Below are 24,604 nucleotides of genomic sequence, written 5' to 3'. Positions count from 1 at the left end.
GTGCAGTCTGTGTTCCAGTTCATCCCAAAGGTGTTCAGTGGGGTTGAGGTCAGGGCTCTGTGCAGGACACTCGAGTTCTTGTGCACCAACCTTGGCAAGCCGTGTCTTCAGGGGGCTCGCTTTGTGCACAGGGGTACTGTCATGCTGGAACAGGTTTGGACTTGACCCCTTAGTTCCAGTGAAGGGAAAATATAAACCTACAGCATACAAAGACATTCTATACAATTGTGTGCTTCCAACTTTGTGGCACCATTGTAGGGAAGACCCACATATACAGTAGGTGTCCACAACCTTGGCCACCCTGTTGAAAAATAAATAAATAAATAAATAAATAAATAGAAACCGTCATAGAATTTGTAATGGTTTTAATGGAAGCTGTAATGATCTAGTGGATACCATTAAGGACCAGTAATGGTAAAGGTTTTAATGGTTATCTGATGGTTTTTAATGGTATTTCTAGTGGAAACCATTATAATTTCTGTGATGGTTTCTACTTTTTTTTAAGCAGGGAGAGATGTTTTGTAGTTTTAAGATTTAAGCACTTTTGTCATAGCGAAATGTTGTTACATCTTATATTTTCCTAAACTATATAAATAAAAGTGTCAATAAGTATGGTTAGTATTCGGGAAAGGGTTTATATAAATGAATAACTAAATGATTTGTAACCGGATATGGCGTCTCCTGTAAAAGCGAAGCTTTTCTGTCGTTCCCTCGCAGGCCCCCGTAGTGACGTCATCAATAGGTGACCCAAGAACCTTGAGGCGCTCCTAGTTATCTTTAAAAGCGGTTTATATTACACAGGAACGATACAGGTGAGAACACTGCCCAGGATATTTACTTTACATGCGTGGCGAATTTTAAAGGGCACACATTATATAAATTATATCCGTGATGAATACTGTAATAATCATGTTATAATGAAAGTTATTCCTGTGCTAGCGTGGTGTGCTAGCTGTTTAGTTAGCAGCAGGTGTTAGCTGTGTGAGAGTTAGAAGCGAGTTCAGCTTAAATGATTGACTCCTAAGTGATTTGAATTGTAAAAGCTGGAGCTGAGACACTGAGATAAAGAAAATAATATTAACCAGTACCAGCTGCGCGTTTTTTTTCATGCTTGTATTACCCAGAAACCTCATGTGTACAGTCTGATAGTAAACAATGGAATAGAAACCTGTCATATGGACACAGATCAGTTCGAGGTGATGTTCAGTTTAACATCTTCAACAGCTAGCTTGTAGGTATACCTCTGTGCCATGTGGTAATGGAGTCTTTGATGAAATAATGGAGTCTTTTCATCCACAGGTGGTATATGAAAAGGAGAAGCCCAACAGGATGGCCAGTGTAAGTTCAGTTCAATCCAACATCATGTCTTGACTTCGTGTTAACCGTCTGCAGTACTTTCATTAATTCATTCCGTCTTCAGTAAGCGCTTTATCCTGCTCCTAAAGCAAGATAAAGAGGATACAGAGCCAGTCTCAGGAACACCGGACACCAGTAGAGAATGCACACTGGATGGGACATCAGTCCGTGTCATGGCACCATGCACATATACATTCACTTTTGGGGGAGTAATCTGCCTACGGGAATGTTTTTGGGAGGCGGAACAAAACAGAATAACTTCAACAATCACTGGGAGAACATGAAAAACTCCACACAGACAGGGACTCTGGAGCTGTAAGATGGCAACCGTGCCTCTCTGAATGCAGTACAATCAGACCTACAGTAGCTTTGGATAATTTTAGTCATCCACTGGAGCCGCATAATACATTTACAGTGCATTACATCTTCAATTGATCACAAGTTGATTGTTTGTTTAAATCTGTTCTGTAAGTTCAGTGTATTTGCATTTTTCTGTTCCCCAGGTGCTCTGTAGTAGAGCCAGGGTGGTTACATACCTGCCAGGGCTTCACCTTCTTGTGCAACGCATAGCAGGAACCAGATGTATCTCAGATGAGCGTCACGTTAATGTCACACCACCAGATATGGGTAAGAGACCAGAAGAGTCCTTCATTCTGAAACATGCACGATGATGATGGTGATGATGATGATGATGATGATAAATGCTGCATTTCTGAGCGGCTGGTTTTGAATTCTCTCAGCGATTGGGGAAAATATGTGAATTTCAGTCCTGTGTCATCTTTTGTAAACACATCAAAAGAAATCTCAAACCATTAGAGATTTGCATGGAATTTAATGCCACTATATATATATATATATATATATATATATATATATATATATATATATATATATATATATATATATAAATAAATATATAAAATGTGTGTATATATGTATATATATGTGTGTGTGTGTGTGTGTGTGTGTGTATATATATATATATGTATGTATGTATGTGTGTGTGCGTATATATATATATATATATATATATATATATATATATATATATATATGTATATGTATACCCCTCTACCTTGATGAAGACCCACTTGGGGGGAAAAAAACTTAGTTACAGTGTTACTTTTGACTGTTTCAAAGTACTGACACTGGAGACTCCTTCTGTAAATGCTACATAAATTTCCCTTCACTGAAAATGTATAGTCGGTATGATATGGTAACATCAATTCATGTGGAGCATCCGCCATACAAGTCCACTATACGGTAGAAACAATAATGTACTGCATGAATTATTTACATCACAAAATGTTTTTATGGATTTTTATTACTGGAATTAGTTCAAGTTATATAGATAGATAGATAGATATAGATATAGATACTTAGATTGCAAAGAATTTTTTAGGGGCCAAATCAATGTGCAATTGTGGAAAGTATCATACAGTCAAAAATAACACAGTGTATAAGATTATAATTCCAATTACTGCACTTTCCAGACCATAAGTTGCAGAGTCTTTTTTTCACCTAGTATATCTTCTAGTTATATCTTCCCACAAAGGAGTTACAGTTTTTGTAAAAAAAAATAAATTAAAAATAAATAAATAAATAAAGTATGTGGATGGATTTACTCACTCAAAATACATACAAAAATTAGATCCATTAAAAAAAAATTAGGTTTTTGGTGAAGTATCTTTTTAATTTGTTCTCTTGAATTTAGGGCTGCAACTATCAATTATTTTGATTGTCGATTATTTCTTTGATTAATCAATTAGTTTGGATTAAAACGCCAATTTTTATTTTCTGTATTTAAAAAAAAAACCACACACACACCAAAAAAACATGTTCTTTGTCATTCTGCTCTGTGTTGTCCTTCAAACATTGTGCAAATTGAAGGCTATGAAGAAGGTATTAAATGTACGTATGTGGACTATGCTATACATCGTGCAAAGGATTTTTAAAATATTAACATTATATTTAAAAAAAAAACAAAAACTGATTGTCCACAAGCTTTAAAGCAGATGTTAAATCACTATATTAAAAATGCTAAAAAAAGAAAAACAAAAGCATAACTGGGAAGAGGTTGAATGTTCTGCAGTAACACACACATTCACTCATTTGAACACAGTAATGTTACTTTATTCTGTAAATGTATGACACTTCTTACATTTATATACAATTACATGTTATAACCCCATTACAGTTACTGCTCTCATAAAAACACAATTACTAAATATAGCATCAAACAACATATTTGATCAAAATGAATATTTTAGTTATTGCGCTTCCTTTCCATCGTGTGCTGTTTGACGCGTGGACTTGCACTCGGTCAGTGAAGTTTAATGTAGACTCGCTCGCTGTCAGAACGAGTCTTTATGTAAAATGGAAACACTGGCGTGAATTTCTAACATTTACAGATAATGATATAAAGGTAAAAATATCATTTCTGCACTGAAGAAAACACGTCTGGAACACATTAAACAGCACACGCCTCTGTCGCAGCATCTGACACGACAAGCCACGTTAATACACTTACGAGTTTGTTTGAAGCGCGTAATATAAAACGCACTCCTGTTTTTGAAGACCTGGATCGTGCGCTTCTCCCACAGCAGCTAACTCTGTAACCTCAGATGTGTATTATTCATAGAAATGCGTTTTTCTCCCTCGTGAAGTGGCGTCACTGGGGGGGGCGGTTATCCACAGTGATGTCACAGACCCAAATAATCTGTAATGTTTTACCATTTTAACAGAATACTCAAAATATATAAATTTGTTTGAATGATAAAAATAACTGTTAATGTATTTCAGAGAGTGTTTCAGTTTTTTAATTTAAGTAGGTTTGCCTAAATATTGAAAATGTAATCAAATTTTGAAAACCCTCCGATGATGACTGTGATTGCAGAAAAGGAAGTGCAAATAGCACTTCCTGGTCATGTGACATGGAAAATAGTTAAAGGAAAATAGTTTTGTTTTCAGATCAAAAAAACTGGAGTAAAGGGTTAATATGAGCTGTCAGAGCTGCTGTTGTAGAAAATGGACGAATTAACACTATATTAAACTTAAAAACTATTGTTTTTAGTTGAAATTTGAGATGAAATAAGCGAATGATTTTACTCTTCTGTAATCCAGGACCAAGGACGGTGTGGCCAGACGAGACCATGGGTCCATTTGCTCCTCAGGATAAACGCTTCCAGCTGCCTGGTAATGTGGGATTTGCCAGGCAGCTAGAAGCCACAGCGGAACAGAAGCCCGGCTCTGTGCATTCAGTACTACCGGACGTGCTGACAGCTCCGTCTAACAGCGAGAGGCACGAATTCATCCTGGCACAGTTCCTCTACGAGTCCCACGTAAAGAATCTTTCTCATTCAGTCCCATATACTGGAAATCCATTCGAACATGAACTTTTATATTGTCCCGATGCAATGTTACTACCCAGTCAGTTAAACGCCGCGGTCCTCTTTTATCTGCAGGAGAACGGCGAGGCTTCATCAGCACACAAGGTCGACAGTGCAGAGCAGTATTTCAACCATTCCAGAGTGGAGTGTGCGATCCAATCCTGCCCAGAACTGCTGAAAAAAGGTTTGCAGTTTTACACTGCAGAGGACAGTGCAACAGTTTTGGCCACTAGATGGCAGCATACACTAGTGCCTGTAAACTAATCCTGACAGTGGCGTGCACAAGTTAAATCGGTAAAAGATAAAGGCCATGATAAATAACAGGGACCTAAATCGACCTTCTACTATTGTTAAAAGAACTGAATTGAAGGTATTAATAGTAAAAGCTCAACATGTTTTGTAGTTAAAGGCTGATCTCACGTTCTTTTCCAAGCGTTTCGATGTTGATCTGGTTTTCTGTTTTGGATCGTCTTGTTTCGGGATTTAAAAAACAAAGAAATGAGGCAAAATGTACAATTCTGTGCTTTTCTAAATTTAACCACTGTCTTTGCTCTGTTGTTATTTCCCTCACAGACTATATTTTTTTATCTTTATATTCTTTTCAGGGTGTCTGTGGATCCTTAAAAAGTCGTAATGTCTTAAACTCCTTAATGTCAATATAAGGCTTTAATTAGCATTAAAATATCTTAAATTCACGTTTCAATGGAGTTCAAAATGCAACCGAATCGACATCGTAAAGCAGATTTAGATTTTATTTGGGCTCGTTGCTGTTTGAAACGGTAAACCCGTGTCACTGACTACGTTTACATGGACAGCAATGATCTGATTAGTGACCTTATTCTAAGTAAGACAATATTGTGATTAAGGTGTTCACATGAGTTGCTTTTAGAATACTCCTTTCATGTTCCTGTTTTACATGTTATACGTGCAAATAGACGACTGTTTGAAGCCGTGGGCTGCGTCCAAAGCCACGTACTTGCCTACTATATAGAAATACGTATATTTCACCTACTATATAGCAGGTAAGTACATGGTTTCGGACGCAGCCGTGCTCTTGTTTGTTGCCAACTAAATGGAGGACTTCCTGTGGTTTTCCGCCAAAATAAAAGCCACAGGGTCTAACACATAGAAGTGAATAAAGTCAGAAATATATAACTATTGTTATATTACTGTTTGTACCCCAAGTAAAAATGTATTAAGTATTATTCAGTGCAATGGTAATATTACAAAATAGCAAAGTTTTATATATATATATATATATATATATATATATATATATATAATTTCTAATACAGCTGCTGAGGTAGTGTTGGTAAATATGTCCATCTCTCTATAGATTTTTTTTTTTTTTCCCCTCTCTTGGAAAGTCGTGGGAAGGAAATGCTGGATACTGGAAATACTTTTTATTTCTTTCACTGTTGTAGCAAATGGTAATACAAACAAGTATATTCGCTACGGTCTCCCATTCACCTCTTATAGAAGCTTACCCTGCTATAGTTGACTTTAACCCAGAAATGGATGTATATGCAGGAAAACAGTCGATTATAGCTGATGTATCATGTAGCATGATTGAAATGACGTGCAGGTCTTAAAATTTTTTGGAAATGTCTTGAATATGGTATTAAAAAGTATTAAATTTGAAGTTCTGATACCTGCAGACACCCTGTCTTTTCTTAATAGTTCCTTCAGAACTAAAATGTCGATGAAGTTTGGAGAAACACTGAACATGTGCTGCAAGTTACAGATGTCTGGTGTTACACGTCTTGATATTTGAATATTTCCCAACCGTGCAGACTTTGAACTGATGTTTCCCGAAGCCCCCTCCAGCAGTATGATGGTGCTCACTGTAACGCAGAGAACAGAGAACGACATGACCGCCTGGTCTGAGGAGGTGGACCAGGAGAGAGAGCAACTGCTGGTTAAAGTGAGTCTCTCTCAGACACACACACACACACACACACATACACACACACACCATTCTTGATCACTTTTGCACAGCTTCCTATGGGCTGTTACTGAAAGAACACAACGTTGCAATGTTGTGTTTGAGTGAACCAATAAGAACGATTGATCTATTCTATCCAGAATACACACACACACTTTTAAAATATACTGTTGTTAAAAGGGGTAGTCTGTTGTGCGTCACTCTCAAACGCCACGCGTCTTTTCTTCTTTACGAGCCGCAGAGGAAGCCTGTGACCTCGGATCAAGTCCAGAGCGCAGTGTTTGGTCTTTTACCTTTCTAGCAAAAAGTGTCCGTTCTTTACATTCCATATCGTCACTGCTTTTGGAACGAATGCGTCTTTATTAGGACGTGAAACGCAAAGACAACGACGTCGAGTCTGTAGTATTGGATTCAGATCCTTACAGCGGAGTGCAAAAGTTTGCACACCCTCCGGATAAAATAATGGCAAATACTTTGCCATCAAAGGCCAGATATAAGATATTAGGGATCTAGCTCTATCTTTTGCTGTTGTTAAAAGTGCTATACAAATTAAATGAATAGATATTGAAGATATTGCTTGTGATCGATTTGTTGAGCGGTTTCCAGGGCCCATGTTGCAGCATGAGGGTTCGTTTATTCTTTCAAACGTTCCATGGCTGGAGAAAACCTTATATGGAGAAACTCCAGACTTTGACCTGTGTTTTCTATTCAAAACACACGTACTGCAGACGATGCTCCAGAATGGGAACAGATAGAGGTGTGTGTGTGTGTGTGTGTGTGTGTGTACTTCAGCATAATTGGCATGATCCCCAACCTTACTAGGCAAATTGTTCTTTTGTCGTTTCTCTTCTGGTATTTTCCGCCCAGTGAAACACACTTTTCATACGACACACGTTCAGATGCTTTTTGCCGGATGTATAAGGACTTTGTTAAGCTTATAATGCTGTGTGTGCTGCATGCAGTTCATTGAAGGGGCAAAGGAGATCTGCCACGCGCTGCACACCGAGGGATTTTGGGCTGACTTTATCGACCCTTCATCTGGATTAGCGGTAAGTTTGCAATGGAAGTAATAGTAGTTAAAAAGCCTGATTGTTTTGTTCAGTGTTGAAATGGATTTAGTTTTTTTTTTTTTTTTTTTTACAATCAATTATATACATATATATGTATATATATAATTTCTACGTTCTTTTGAATGTCCTGTGGAATAAAATTAAATATTAGATGCCACGAGTTTACCTTCTGCCATCATTTCACATTTGAATGGCCATGGAATACGAAGCAATGTGATAACATGAAAATAAAAATGATCTTATATGGCCATGGGCATTGTCTCGACTCAGGACAAGCAAATGTTTGACACCGTACACAACAGCGCTTTACCTTCACGCATTTGCTGAGAGTAGGCTAATGGTTGAGAGGCAGGAATTTGGCCAATAGTTTCTCCAAGCCTTTTATAATCGACCAGCTGGTTTGTGAGAAGGCGGGAATTACAGAGACGGGTTAAAGCAATGCAAATATGCGGACACATGATGCAGTACTAGACCATAAGCACATCATAATGAAATTAAAGCCGAATCCCAGACATTTTCTCAAATGTTGTATAGTCAGTCTAGCAGAAGCATTTCAGAGAATTTGTGTTCATTTCAACCAAATTAACTTTGCACCCGGAGGTTACTCAAATGAGCCGTGACTGGCAAGAGAGAACCAGAACTATAAGCAGCTGTCTATATTGTGTCATGTTAAATTTCATTTCTTTGGTTTTAAATGAAAAATTGTAGTCCTGATAGTATTTTTTACAAAATGTACCTGTAATTGGATTACTTTCTTTTTTGACATAACTGTAACGGATTATAGTAACCAGTTTTTTGTATCCTGATTATGTAACGCCGTTACATGTATTCCGTTACTCCCCAAGCCTGCACACACTCCAGTATGCCGAACAAATACAATTAAATAGGCATGAATGGTGAGGTTGTGATTTAATAAACACTGATGTGTAATGTTAGTAAAGCTAGCTTTAGGCATGCTCACCTATATCACAGTTAGTTGTGTTTGTAGTGGAAGCCTAAAATTCATGATCAGTAAGCCTTGAATAAGGCTTCTTGTTGGTGAACCGTGTCAGCGCTGTAATCTATGAACTGCTCGGTTAGGACGTGTGTTTTGTCTCATTTGCAAGCCACTTTGTATAAAGTGGCTGCAGAATAAATACATGTAAAATAATATTCAAATGATCCGAAAATACATACAGTGCCCTCCACTAATATTGGCACCCCTGGTAAATATAAAGCAAAGAAGGCTGTGAAAAATTGTCTTTATTGTTAAAAAAAAAAAAAAAAAAATTCATAAAAATACTCTGCTGTCATGGATATCAAATACGTCCAGTTCCAGGTTGATTCATAACATTTCCAGTTGACTGGAACTTCTTAATTATTGCCCTGATGGTGGAAATGGGCATTTTCAATGCTTGTGATAGTTTCTTACAGACACTTCAAATTTTGTGAAGCTCAACAACCTTTTGCCGCACATCACAGCTATATTCCTTGGTCTTACCCATTGTTATGAATGACTATGGTAATTTGGAATTTATACCCCTGTGAAACAGGAAGTCATGGTTGAACATTTTCCTGTTCCTATTCACCCAGGTGTACAAAAATAAATGTAAAGACAATTTTTCACAGCCATCTTTGCTCATATTTAACAAGGGTGCTGATATTAGTGGATGGTACTGTATTCAGAGTATTATCATTGCATGCCGCATGTTAATTTCAAGAACGGTTCCCTTATATACAGTGTTTAAACTTTATGGAATCATGTGAATGAGGAAATTAAAGCATTAGGGGTGCTGTGCATGCCCTGAGCATGGAAGAGGGTTTCAGTCAGAGTTTCTCACAGAGAATAGGATATCCTGTTGAAAAGGTTTTCATCTCTTAAATTGTGTTGCATTATGCTTTTTTTCTCCCCCCCAATCCATCTATGTACAGTTCTTCGGCGCCTACACCAACAACACACTGTTCGAGACAGACGAGCGATACCGCCACCTGGGTTTCCAGATTGAAGACCTCGGATGCTGTAAAGTGATCCGTCACACGCTGTGGGGCACACACGTGTTCGTAGGAAGCGTTTTCACCAACGCGCCACCAAGCAGCCACGTCATGAAGAAGCTGCAAGGAAATTAACGCATCACGCACTTCATATCGTAACATCCAAGAACACTATTGAAAAACAAAGGTTTATCCAGTGTTAATGCTCGTGTGCTCGGAGTACATGCACTCGACTAGCACTCATCAATGGCACATACAAATCCATACTCGATTTCTTTTTGATTACATATGCTGTAATCCCTATGGGGTGCTTGATTTATTTATTTTTGTAGTTGAATATGGCAAAGTGTAGAAAAGCTCAATTCCATGCTGCTTGATTTCGGTGTTTGAGAAATGTAATAAATAAATCTATCTTTAATGCCTTTTCTTTTACTGTCACAGAAATAAAGTGAAAATTTATGTTTGGCAGGTTGTTGTGTTTTTTTTTTGTTTGTTTGTTTGTTTTTTTTTGGAGTATTTTAGTTGTTGTAGCAATTAGTTAACCAGATTTTTTAAATAATTATTATTACATGAAAATTGCAAGGGTTACATTTTTGCTTTTCATGACTCCAAATGGATTTGAGCTGTTCTGAATTTCTACCAACATGTTCAAAGTAACGACTCTCACCTCTTTAAAATATGGTTTGTATAACAGATTGAGAAATTATTTCAGGGGAATAAAAGTGTAGTTTTCTTATCATAAGGATAAAATTTTGTATGCCACAATGTTACTGTATTCATGAAAGATTATTTCCATCAGACACATCTCCAGTCCTCTTAAATATAAAATAATCCAGATATTTCCTTCTCATTATATAATCAAATAATTGAACCCTTGGTTATGTCTATGTGAAGTGTCATTTAATCCTTTATTTTTTTTAAAATAAAAATAAAAACGGAATAAACAGGTGCTATTGAGTTGTTTGGTTTATTGACAAAATTCATACAGTTCTCTTCCTAGGTGTTTGTGTTATGGACTAAATGTTCTGTGTGTGTGTGTGTGTGTGTGTGTGTGTGTGTGTTTGGTCACAAAATTGATCTCACACTACTCCGTGAATTGATACATCAACATATTTCACAGCTTCCAAACGTTCTCACTTTTATCCACGAACTTGTTTTCTAGACCCCCCACACACTGTGTCCAAAAAGCTGATTAGCCCGAGGTCATCGCTGTTGGGGCTTTTGTCATAGAGGAGCAGATGCTCGTGCATTATTAGCATTCATTAAGCCCAAATGGTCTCCACCAGATGGATCGGTCTCCACTGAACTCGTAACACAATTACTTAGCTGCTAAATTAAGTCTCTTCTACTTAGCAAACAGTAAAAACAAAAACTGATGCATCTCTGTAAATGAATGTATTGCGTTCTGTCCTGATGAAACGGTCAACTTTGTTTACTTTGGAATTGTATTTATAATCAACGTGCTACGCTAGCAAACGTAAAAGCACTCGATGCATAATGTGCTCTTAGGTTTGAGAAAGTTTGAGAAAGATAAAGATATTAAATCTGAAAGATAACTTTTTGGCCAAATGAAAAATCAACAAAGGGGCCTTTTACAAAAAAATAAAAATAAATCAAAATACCACTGGTTCACCAGTCTGAGCCATTTCTCAGATCATATCAGCATTTAATTTCTACTTTCTAGAGCTTTGTGCGATAGCTGGATATCAGGAGGAGACGTCTGTGTGTGCAACAGTTTGCCAGACTGTGCTTCCATTAAAGACTACATTACATCACCTGTTGCATGTCCATGGCTGTTCCTTGTTTTAATTATCAGCAAAAAACAGTCTTTTTTATGTTTGGATCTAATTTTTGTATGTATTTTTGAGGGAGTAAAATCCATCCACATACTTTTTACAACAACTGTAATTCCTTTCTAGAAGATATAACTTTTATATGCTTACTATGTGGCAAAAAAAAACTAAATTTATAGTCTGGAAAATGCAGTCACTGGAATTGTAATCTCATACTTTTGTGTTACTTCTGACTATGTGATACTGTCCACCATTGCACATTGTTGCCGTACGGCAACAATTTACCAACTACACCTTAATATTATCTTCACCTTCGAAGCAGCTCAGGTAGTTATAGATAAGCAGTCATAAAATTTACAGGACAGTAACGGAAACAAGATTAAAAGGGTGCAAATGTGTGAAAAGCAGCAAGTTCAGTAAAGGACCAATAGAAGAATGGGTAAAGGTATAATTTTACAGAATGTGTATGAGCTTGTCATTTTCATACATATTACACTGGATTTCAAATCTGAATTGTTACTAAACATGTAAATAATTTGAAACAAACTATAGACAACAACAAAAAAGTTGCTTATTTGCAATAGAGTTTATAAATCATACATAAATGTTATGGACTGATTTCTGAATCCTGTTTTGAACACATCACTGTTGACCTGTGATTATTATTTATCCCGTCCATCTCCATCTCATGGCATTTCCAATACTTTATCAGGTCAAGTAAAAGTTGATGGCCAGTTTTAAACCTCGGGGCTCAAGAGCAGAACTTACACAGTATTCCAAAAAAAAAAAAAAAAAATGAGTAGGTGACGTAAGGGATACACAGTTTTAAGTGCATAGAGGAATAGGGAGTGAGAAAACAGTATGAGACCACAGGGATGGTTAAAAATTACTTAAAGGAGTGCATAAAGTCTGATAATTGAGGTCTTATTTTTCCAAATTTAGTCATCAAAAAAATCAGATCCTATCTCACCGAACAGGCTACACAGATACTAGTCCAGGCTCTTGTCATATCAAAACTGGACTACTGCAACGCACTACTCTCGAGCCTCACAACCAGCTCCATCAAACCCCTTCAGATGATTCAGAATGCAGCAGCACGCCTCGTCTTCAACCAGCCCAAAAGAACCCATATCACATCCCTTTTCATCTCCCTCCACTGGCTTCCTGTAGCCGCCCGTATCAAATTCAAGGCCTCGATGCTCACGTACAAGACCTTGTCTGGAACAGCACCCTCCTACCTCAACTCTCTCCTGAAAGCTTACGTTCCCTCACACAATCTGCAAATTAATGACCGACGTTTAGAAGTGCCTACTCAGCGTGGCTCAAGGTCCCTTTCAAGAACACTCACACTAACCGTTCCTCAGTGGTGGAATGAACTTCCAACCTCAATCCGGACCGCAGAATCTATCACTATTTTCAAAAAACAGCTAAAGACCCACCTCTTCCGTGAGCACGTAACTAACCCCTAAAACGCCAACCCCACATTATCCTTTAAAAAAAAAAAACTTCCTCTGTCTCTTACACCTCTACTCTGCACACTTTGCTTCTCTAGAGCTCAATTAAAAGATCGTGTATGGTAGCACTACTTGTATTGTTCTCCGCTTGATACATCGCTTTGCTTGTATTTCCTCATTTGTAAGTCGCTTTGGAAAAAAGCGTCTGCTAAATTAATACATTTAAAGTACAGTTTTGGATGAGGTAGACACCCGTTGTCTGGCAAAGCCACAGGTCAGGGAAGTATTATCCAGTAGCTTTGTTGTTGAAAGACTAAAGAACACACGCAGTCATGTAACTGTTCATCTAGTTTGAGTCATCTTGCCTGGCTGTTGCGGTGATCATATTTGGCTCAGGGTCCGTCAGCAGTTCCTGTCTTTGTCGAATTTGTCACACGGCCATAAAAAGGCGTCTCTCTATGTCTGGCATTCAAATACAAAGTAGGGATGATTCAAACAGGAAATAAAATCATAACCGGTGTGCTGATTCAACAAAATCAGCATTTTGGAAGAGAAGCTGAATTAAGGTTGATTTTTCTTTCTGAAATATGACCACAACACACACAAGAGTCAGACACACTGCTCCAAATCTCAGAAAGGTGGTCATATAAAAGAATCTGGTGTGTCTTCAAATGTTTAATCACTGAAACAAATCTCATCTCATACAAAACTATACTCCTTTGATTCACCACCCATATTGAAAATCCATTGTCCATACTGCAAGCTATAATAAATGGAAGTGTGGCCTCAGAGAGGTCTTGAGGCTGAGCTGTAGTTTTGATTGAGGTCATTCGCTTAAGAAAATAAGCCAACAATAGCAGGAAAGGAGACAAATATTGTCTCAAGTATTTCCAGAGAAACTATGATCTCTGCCTTTAATGAACTTAGTTTCAACCTTTATGACACCTGAATCGAACACTCAGGTCCTTTTACAAGCTCTGACTAACATGGATCGGGCATGTGAAATTAGTGCTGGAGGAAGATCACCAGGACTGCACGCCTTCTCTAATGCATTCACACATGTGCCTGAATAATTGAACACACATAAGAAATGGGAGTCATTCATTTTTAATTGAGGTTAGAGATCTAGGTCAGGCACCCTGCTTGTTAGCCCGCATGAGATCTGAATAATTCAGAAGTTCAGCATTTCTTCAGGGTATGCCTACAAAAGAATGGATATTTAATGTTGAACATTTGTTTAAAAAAAATCCCAAACAATTAAGCCGGTATATTCAAATATACAGTGTCAAATTAGATACAAGGTTAATAATTTACATAATGCATGAAGAATAACAATGTGTGCATGGGTTCATATTATTAAGAAGCAAGCTATAACCTTAGTATTATAAGCTTCTATCTCCCATTCATTCTTAACCCATATAAAATTGTATAACGCAGGTTTATATTAAAAGCACTATCTAATATTTCTAATAGGTTATCGTGTCTATAGTAACGGGTCATTCACAGGGATTTGTATAGCAGATCTAAGACAAATAATCCATCCACCCATCCATCTTCTACTGCTTACTCCTTTTCAGAGTCACGGGGAACCTGAAGCCTATCCCAGGGAGCATCAGGCACAAGACGGGGTACACCCTGGACAGGGTGCCAATCCATCGCAGGGCACACAATCACACACACTCACACACAAGACAAATAATAAACTGATTATTATTTTATTTTATTTTTTTTTACAAATTAAAACAATCACTGATAGTGTTTTTTGTGTGTGTTGGTTTTGAAGTATTCTGTTAAATGTTGCTTATGTAACAGTTATGGAAGGAGTCTCCAGTGTTAGTGCTTTGTAACGGTCAGTCAGATTGTTCTGGACATGGAAAAGTCATTTTCTTACAGTAAACAGCTATAAGTTTTATGTCTGGCGCTTTCACACCAACCGTGCATTTTCATATAACGGTCTGTCGTATGTTATTCCTTACTTTTAATTCTGCCACATGGCTGCATGGGCATGGCGCTCCATCTACACCGTGTTCATGGGATAGGCTCCCGATACACCTAGGCCAAACACGAATGTGTGAAAGAGTGATGAGGGCACGATGGTTAGCACTGTTGCCTCACACCTCTGGGGTTGGGGGTTCGAAACTTTATTAGTATTAACCACTATATGTTCTAATAAGTCAGTTAGAACTGTTTTTGAGGGTTTACATTAGCAAAGTACTGTACAAGATCTTGTTGAAGACATACACAATGAGGCAACTGACGTTAATAGTTTCTAGTCCTACATCAATGTCAGTTTCTGACCACAGCAACACTATTAGTTGGATACTTTTGGTTTATGGACTGTTTCAATCCAGCAGTAACACTGAAGTGTTTAAAATCACCATCACCGCTCCACCTGTACCTGCACCTACTGTATACACTACAACTTCAGTGCCACTGCTGCGCTGAGAATCATCCACTATCCAAATCATTTCGTCAGGTCAGTGGTGTCCCTTTCTATTGACCGATCTGATACAGGATGGCACACACACCGTGCATAGCAACAGCAAGCCTACAGTTAGTAACTGTATACTTTCGTATATAAATGAACTTCTGTTATGGGTCTATTGTATAAAATGGCCAAGGTGCTGTATAATTTGACTAAACTGCATCAATTTCTGAAAAACAGTTCTTCTGAATATCAAATTAATTTACATTTACTCGTATACCATTCTTGAGTTCATAGAACTCAAAAAGCAAGTTCACTACCACTTTTGTACCAATCCTTGTACAAAATTGATCCTGTTTCTGCATAATTTCCATTAATATTTTAAATAATAGATGGCGCTTGTTACTGTTACTCTGTAGATTCAGTGATATTCAGGATATGCCGGCGTGAACAGGAGAGCCTGGTGTCACAGGTTTTCTCCGAACAATGGAACATACACATAACTCAACTCTAAGTGCTTTCCTGTTTTCAGAGAGCAGCTCGGATTGACTGGCAAGCTGTGACTCCGGAGTGCCAGCCCCTGTTGTTCTTGGGTGGTGGGAGAATTTTCCTTTTGCCCTTTATCATAGTTTAACCAGTGATATAAGAACGCACCAAAGCTCATGCATCCAAAAGCATATTGAATGCAAGTCCATGGCATTCAGGACAGCTCACACTGCACCACCAATGTGTGCAAAATACCTACAGTATATCGCACTGTACCTTACTATAGAAGACACTGATGAGCAAATCCACTGTAGTGTTCTTGAACCAGAACTAATGCTTCACTAATGATTCTTCAGTGCAGGAAGATAACACAATATTAGAATATTTAGAAGTTAAAATCTCTACAACCCGTTCACCTCAGATATCCCGAGTCAATATGTATGTGATTAAGGTGTCTGGTGTAGTAATTAGCATTTAGCCGTCATCCAAAGCAGTCATGCAAAGCAGTATAGCAGGGGTCTATACAGAACAGCTTGGCATTTTGTGTTGATCCTTCAACGAGGTCTTGAACATAATTCAGGCCTTTACCATGACCTGTGTACCCTTTCCATTCAGCTCTGTGTGATCTGCTTGGTAATCCTGTTAGCGCTCTCATTCACTTGCAAGAATTTCGCTCAATTAAAGAGTGGATTAGGGCTTGCAAACAACAAAAAGCCTGGAACTGCTTACGGATACTATAGAGAGGAGGGTGATGTTTAGAGAAGCCGATAGAAGAAAGAAAAAAAACACTGTGGCAAATGAGCTGTACTGGTCTTTTATACTTCGCATTCAATTTGAACTTTTTAATTACAATTTCAGCTAGCATAATTGTCCTGTTCAAATTTCTGATTGCTAAACTAATGTGAAACATACATGTATTGTAATTTTTATTATTATAATGTTGTACATTCTGCACATAATGTATTTATTATAAATACATAATGTATTTAGTTCCTGTAAGTTCCTGGCAGATCCTCTGAAGTTCAGTCAGATTGGATGGAAAGCGTGTGTGAACTGCCATCTTCAGGTCTCTCCACATATGTTCTGTGGGGCTATGTTTGGCTTTAGTTGGGCCACTCAAGGGTGTTCAGTGACTTGTCCTAAAACCACTCCAGTGTATGCTTCAGGTCGTTATCATGTTAAAAGTTGAACCTCTGAAGAATCTGCCCAATCTCCCAGTCCCTACTGCTGAGAAGTATTCTCATAGAATTATGCTGCCACCACCATGTTTCACCATAGTGATCATATTGTCTATTGTTGCTCCATCAGACCAGAGAATCATTTTTCACTTGCTCTCAGAGTCTGAGAGCCATATGCTTTTCACTCAGGAGTGGCTTCTGTCTGGCCACACTACCATAAAATGCCTGATTGATAGAGAATTTCTGAAATGGTTGTCCTTTCAGTAGGTTCTCCGACAGGTATCTCTCCAAAGGACTTCTAAAGCTCTGTTGGGTTCTTGGTCACCTTCTTGACCAAGGCACTTCTAGCCAGGTTACAGAGTTTGGCGGGACAACCAGGTCTAGGAAGAGTTCTTCCATTTCACAATGGTGGATCCCACTGTGCTCCTGGGAACAATCAATGGTATAGAAATGGTTTTATATCCTTGCCCAGATCTATTTCGCAACCCAATTTGATCATGGAGGTCTACAGAAAGAGCCCAAAAATGGCTTTATTTTTGGTCTGACATACACTATAAATCGTGGGACCTTTTATAGTTCACACACACACACACAGATTCTAAATCTCACCAACCTTCCATCAGGCCTTCCTCTAATGCCTCTGGGACACTTACTGCCCCTGTGATGGAAATCCTTGCATCACTGACACTTACATCATGCTTCGTCTGCACCCCATAAGTCACACTGTCTGAGTCTCCTCCACCCTTCAACTTCTCACACTGATAACGGTCACATGATGTCTATATTTACCTCAATACAAAGTTTTATTGAGGGAAATATAGTTTTAGCATTGTTCATTGTATTTGCAGCATGCAGAGAAATAGCAACACGATCACATAGTGACCTCTCCTGTTCAGGTCCTTGAGGTCCAACCGTTCTTTTACACTATAGCAGGTTGAGTAGATTGGCAAAATTCTAATTAGATACCTATTTCTTTTTCAGAGTTTCTGTATACATACAGACTGTGTACATGTGACCCAGTGTGCTACTGTCATCCATATGTCCAATGTTACTCACTAACAGGATACTATTATGAGTTTAATCAAACAATACTGGATACATTAAAAAGTCTAAATGCAAAGCAGCAGCAGTAGTATGAAAAAACTGCAAAAAAGCTACACATTTGAGCCCATGAAGGGAATAAAAACCCAGACACATTTCTTGGATTATATTTCTGAACATGTTACTGGAGTCAGTCTTCTCAGTGGCTCTAATATATTATATATATATATATATATTAATTACTAGTTTATTCTACAATATGCATTAAATTGCAATACATTCTGGAAACAAACATGGCACGTTATGTAGGATATGCCGCACAGACACAGACATTGCTTAGGTTTTACCAAGCAAAGTGATTTCTAATTATACATTCACAGTGTTCTCTGAAGGACCACTAACCCCATGATCAAGTTCCACCAAAAAGATACCAAACTTCAATGTATGATGTATTTATTTATTTATGCATTATTTTCCAAACCAATGATCACTAATCTAAAGTCTCGTACTGCTAATGGTATCAAGGCACTGCATCCTAATCGTATCCTGGTGCACTCTTCCCAGTGTAATTGTTCATTTCCCTGTTCATTTCCACACACCTGTATCGGCTTAGAAAGGGCTCAGCTTCCTTGGATCAGGTGTATAAGCGCAAAGAAAACAAATGTAGACTGTTTGGTAAAGACCACCGGATTTGTGTTACTTCCATTGAGTACTAGACAATGCATGTTTGATACCCATACTCGTATCATACCAAAACTACGCCTATGTTTGCCCCAAAAGCAGTCGGTTGAGATTTTCCCCACAGCAAAAAAGGCATGTGATTGTTTCCATCTCTGGTCAATCTCTTCTGAAGCTGTGCAGCAGAAGTACTTAAAATCTCAGCATGGCCAAAATGAACAGGATATGCAGCCATGGTGCCAAACAATAAGGGTCATTCTTTGGACTCCAGATGAGGTACATTAAGTCCAGCCATGCAACAGGTCAAGATCATTAAAATCATGTTACTGCTCATCTGGAAGGCGAGGAAATTTGACTTTGACTGGCAGGGGACGTCGACTTAAGAAACAGGATTAGTGTTGCTGGATGTAGATGTAGATCAGGCACCATCATTGGTTTTGCAGTGAAAGATGAACAGGTTTATTGTAACACATCAGGGTTACACTTAATTGCAAATATGGTCATAATGTGCACAAGATAACTCGTATAAACCCGTCAAAAAATTAACTCGCGTTATTTTGTACATTTTTCTTCCAAACCATCAGCCATTTTTTTGAGGAACAAACCATCCAATTAAAAAAAAAAAAAAAATGGGGATATAGGGACCTGTTGAACATCCAGGATCCGAGTCTCAGTTAGACTGTAACACGACAGCCCATGATTGAACAAAGTGGACTTCATTTTCAACTCAAAGACCACCTGTAACACAATTGGCATCAGGTTTTCACCTTTGACCCCAGATTTTAAGCACAACACGGGTCATGTTCCTCCTTTCTATCCTGTTGGACATATCTAAGCAATTAAAAATATCTGTAAATCTTCTGGGCCGTGAAACAAGACTTAAACCTGTCCAAACATAAGTCTACATTTTGACTAGGCTTCTGAAAGGAACCGAAAGTTCACAGGTGGGGTGTTTTTCCTTTTGTCCCAAACATAATTAAAATTGCATTACTGGTACAAGAAGAAATTAACCACCATGCGTATGTAAAATCTCACCATAGCAATTTAAATCTTCTGATCTTCAATGAGATTTGAGCATTCAACTGTGCAGTGGTATCATTAATATTTCAGCTTGATTGATTTCAGCACACCACCTTTGCTCTCAGGCTTCATCTCAATTGTTGTTCTGCAAAGTCAGAGCAGGAAGAGAGGTTGGGGCAACTCTGTTTTCTTTCACGCCAAAAGGACTAAGAGATAACGCAGACACAGACTGCTAAACTAACACACTGTGGGCTTTTCTCTATCTCAGTGCAGGTCAAAATATCCAACATAATCTGACCACCGGGAACTGACGAATCACAGTTAACTGGTTCACTGGTTGAGGTTATATTTATGAACTCAAGAGTGGAGAGCTCTTTAGAACTTGAAAGGACAAATATATTCACTCCACAATGTGTAGATGGAATAAATTATTAGTATGTGGAAAGGCTGAACAGAAAGCAGCGGAATATTTCATTACAACGGACGACAACGAGACCTGCGTGATCATCAAATAGCTTTTCCAGTGGTTCTGTTTCAAAGATAATTCTTAGTCATTCTTGTTTTTTTCTTTAAAATATGGATCTTCATCAATGAAGTAACGGCAACTTATAGGGTTTCAAAGAGACTTTACGCTTTAACAGGATGGGAAATTTTTTACCTTTAGTGTCCTTTAATATATTCAAAAGTATGTACACTCATTTACAAAAAAAATACAAACTTCTTTAAAAAAAAAAAAAAAAAAAAGATCAAACATGGCGTACAACTTAGCACATAGAACGTGATTCATACACAATATTTTGGTCCAGCAGGGTTTTTCTGTTAGGCACACTCAGTTTTATGCACAATGTGTAACTGGCACTGTCTTCTTCTATGGTACGCGATTACCTGAGCGACACTGAAGACACGAGAGATTGTGTTAGCCCTTCTGTTACCTACGGGTAAGTAGCATGCCCTTTGTTTTACAGAGTCAAAAAGCATTGCAGTTTATGGAACTAAACGTTCCATGCTTGGCATTTATATTCTGACAGGAAACAACTTCTTTCCAGTCCTGGGCAGTTTGCCTAAACAAATCAAATCCAAAACGAACAATAACACTGTAGTTGCAAACACTGCATTTTTTTTTTTTTTCATGACACTTCACAGATAAAGCGACGAACTGGTAACATGTCACAGTAACATTAATAGCCTTCAGCAGAATGTCTATCACAGATACAGTCCCTTCCGAAAGTATCAGAACAGCAAGGCCAATTCTATTGTTTTGCTATACATTGAAGACAATTGGGTTCGAGATCAAAACATGAACGAGATGATAGATCAGAATTTCAGCTTTCATTTCCTCATACTTACAGCTAGATGTGTTAATCAACTTAGAACAAGGCACCTGTTGTTTGAACCTTCCCACTTTTTCAGGTGATCTAAAATATTGGAACCTGTGACTGATAGGTGTTTCTTGCTGCCCAGGTGTGGCCTGTTAAATTGATTGTTTAAATAATTAATAGCTCTGAATATCTACTCTTGGTTTGAGCCCTAGTTTTCGCCTGTGAAGACTGCATTTGTTGTTAATAAGGATAAACTAACATGAAGACGAAGGAGCTGTCTATGGGAGAAACGCGAGCCATTTTGAAGCTGAGGAAAGAGGGAAAATCTAACAGAGCCATTGCACAAGCATATCCAATACTACAATTTGGAATGTCCTGAAAATGAAAGGAAACACTGGTGTACTGAGCAACCAGACATAAAATGGGTCGGCCAAGGAAAACAACAGCAGTTGATGACAAACATTGTGACAGCTGTGAAGAAAAAGCCAAAAACAACAGCTAGTGACATCACCAACAACCTCCACAGAGCAGTGGGGAAGGCATCATAATCCACCATTCGAAGAAGACTTCAAGTGCAGAAATATAGAGGCCATACCACAAGATGCAAACCACTCATCAGCAGTAAGAATCAGAAAGCCAGATTGGAATTCGCAAAGAAATACAGAGATGAGCCACAAAAGTTCTGGAACCAAGATTAACCTCTACTGAAGTGATGGAAAGGCCAAAGTGTGGAGAAAGAAAGGATCTGCTCATGATCCAAAACATAGAAGCTCATCGGTCAAGCATGGTGGAGGTAGTGTTATGGCTTGGGTTTGGATGGCTGCTTCTGGAACAGGCTCACTAATCTTTATTAATGATGTAACTCATGATTGTAGCAGCAGAACAAATACATAAGAAGTCTACAAACACAATGTGTTATTTACTTTAAGTCTATCTGTTACATTACTTTTGCTCGCCTAAAAATTGGGTGGTCTGCCACAAAAAGGTGCCATGCTCCAAGTTGTTCAACATGTCTAGATGTAAATATCAGGAAATGAAAGCTGAAATACTGATCTGTCACCTCATATGCATCTTTTGATCTCAAACCCAAATATATTCAGTGTTTAGCAAAAAACAAACAGAACCCTCGCCTTGCTGTTCCAATACTTTCGAAGGGGACCGTAAAATAAACAGACACAAAGGGGAAAGGGCCACATATACCATATATACACACACCACACGAGCCACCAGTGGCTTAAAAACAGATTCGAAATGTAACACAAACGCTACAAGACTCAGCATGCGTATCTTACACACACATCTGTACACAAGTGCTTTATAATAGTTGATGATGAATTGTTCTACAACATCACGTGAGAGCAAAATGAAAAATGATAAATAACTGCAGCACATTAAGGCTTTTTTTTTCTTGTTCTTTGCTCATGAAAAAAAAAAAAACATTCATCACTGTAAAAAAGAAACTGTGGATTGAAAATTTTTTTTATACTCCTCAGTTCATGCGGTGACCTACTGTACATGTAATGCGCTTTAGTGTCAGAGTCCTACCATAAATGTATGGTACAAGAAATAAATATACATCTAAATTATATTTCACGACACAAACTGTACAGTTTTGTTTCCGTTTAACCATAAACATGATCTCGGATTTTCCTCCATATCCTCAGTGTGGCAAAAGGCAGAGGCCTACATTTAGACAGGGTAATACATGATGCTCATGAAGCCTGAGCTTTATCTTTAGATTAAGGAATGTACTTACAAAAAGTCTACTTTTAGACAAGAATGTCTTCTTATATATAGAATGCTTTCGCAGGAAAGGTAGCAAACAAAACAGTAGTACAGTTGATTAAAAAAAAAAAAAAAGGAAAAAAAAAATGACACTTCATTTGCAGGAGGTTGAACTAAAAACTGATCCAGCCACAGCCCCCAGTTATCGTTCTTGTTAATGCACAAACCATTGTTTATTCCTCCGTTTCGTAACTCTCGTGTTCTTTTCAGCTCAAAAGGTCCCACTGAAATTTGTTACTAGAAGTGTAACGGTCTAAAATACCATGAATTCAAGGGTGTTTAAAATGGCTAGTGTTTGTAAACCCTAATCAATAAGGTGATTTGAGGCTGGCCATTACCTCCGCTACTTATCCATGTTGCCACCCCGACATCCACGGGAAGGGCCGTGTGTTACTTTAAAGCAATTTCACAATTGTATTACTGTAATATCTGAAGCAAAGGACCAGGTTAGTCGATCATCCATTACGACGCACTGCACAGTAAAGAGTCAGCCGTGGCTGAGGAGGAGGATGAAGACGAAGCACAGGAGTAGTGTATGACCCAGAGCAGTGCGATTGCTGCCATTCAGGGGTGACGTGGTGGCAAAGATGGCGTCCGTTTCATTCCGAGGGAGAGGCATGTTACAGATGTTTCCCTCACAACAGGAAATGCACACCTGTACAGACAAATTAGGCAGGACAAACCAGGTTCAAGAGACAAACGTGGGGAATGAAATGTGAGCTACTAAACAAACACTACACATAAAAGTTCTGCACTAGCTCTTTTAATGAATTTAAGATTAAGATTTAAAGATTAGCTTCAGGAACATAAAATCAAACTGAATTCCTATAAATTCTAAAAAAAGAGATTGTGTTTGCTGTTTCCTGAAGATCTGTCCACTGTGTAGATGGCTATCTAGTGGTCTGTGGGCTCAGGTATGTGGAAGAGTGCAGCAAACCCTCGGAGTCATCAGAGCGTGTTCAGCTTCCGTGAACAGCGGTTTGAAAAGACGACTTGGCTGACTTCACATGTCTCTGAGAAAGCACTCACGTGTCCTGGGTAGTAGCTATCGTGTGATGAGTAGAGCTAGCTAGGGTGGGAATTGGCAAGTGACCAAATTGGGAGAAAATGGTGTCAAAATAAATGGGGTTTACTGAATGTACGTTTTCTTTCAAGTAAATACACCGGGTGCACTTAAACAGCCCTTCAAAACAATTCTGATAACAGAGTTTGAGACATTATTAACCTTAACTTTTCCTTCAATGGTCAATATGTCTTTTTTTTTTTTTAAACAATGGTTTTAGTCGTCACTGATTAAACCGTACACACAATGATGTGTTACAGTAGCTGGAAATGACTGGAAGATCCCACTACACATCATGCTAGCAAACTAGCTAATTGCCAGCATTAGCAGTGCACTTAAACTCCAAAGGGTGCATGTGAAACAGAAACCAACTGCCTTGCTTCCATGCTCACTTATAAGTCAGTGGTTTTATCAGGCAGCACTTTGATAGCTATTAAGTGGCCTGTAAGGGAATGATTTTGGGACAATGCTCAAAGTTTGCATGCTACATGCGCTAACTGTCACTAGCACTAAAAAGTTTGTTTGTCAAGATGGAATAAAATATTACTGGGGAAAGGAAAACAGAATAAATATTCAGTGTTTAGACCAGTACATTCTTGTCAGAAATACACTAGAGTATAACCTTAATCTG

General features: G+C 38.2%; 2 protein-coding genes across 3 annotated transcripts in view; one reads left to right on the top strand and one right to left on the bottom strand.

Moving 5' to 3' along the window:
- Positions 1-727: 727 nt before the first annotated feature.
- On the top strand, positions 728-10,680 carry mmadhcb (metabolism of cobalamin associated Db). The gene is made up of 8 exons (XM_053626472.1): positions 728-812; positions 1,300-1,338; positions 1,860-1,983; positions 4,480-4,697; positions 4,821-4,929; positions 6,539-6,669; positions 7,653-7,739; positions 9,672-10,680. Exons 2-8 carry the CDS (start codon positions 1,330-1,332, stop codon positions 9,864-9,866), a joined length of 873 nt encoding a protein of 290 aa, XP_053482447.1. The 5' UTR covers positions 728-812; positions 1,300-1,329; the 3' UTR covers positions 9,867-10,680.
- A 7,997-nt stretch (positions 10,681-18,677) lies between these two features.
- Positions 18,678-24,604, bottom strand: part of lypd6 (LY6/PLAUR domain containing 6) — a 40,232-nt gene continuing 34,305 nt past the window's right edge. The window contains exon 5 of one of the 2 annotated variants that reach the window (XM_053626470.1): positions 18,678-23,565. In XM_053626470.1, coding sequence (XP_053482445.1) covers positions 23,398-23,565 — 168 coding nt within the window. In that variant the 3' untranslated portion in view covers positions 18,678-23,397. Of the gene's footprint in view, positions 23,566-23,910; positions 23,980-24,604 lie in introns of those variants that run through there. The other variant, XM_053626471.1, reaches the window with a different exon arrangement.

This window comes from Ictalurus furcatus, chromosome 6 (genome assembly GCF_023375685.1).
Source record: "Ictalurus furcatus strain D&B chromosome 6, Billie_1.0, whole genome shotgun sequence".
In the NCBI taxonomy this organism is placed as follows: Eukaryota; Metazoa; Chordata; class Actinopteri; order Siluriformes; family Ictaluridae; genus Ictalurus; species Ictalurus furcatus.
Note: the sequence above shows the minus strand (reverse complement) of the source record. Positions and strands in the feature narration are given on the sequence as shown.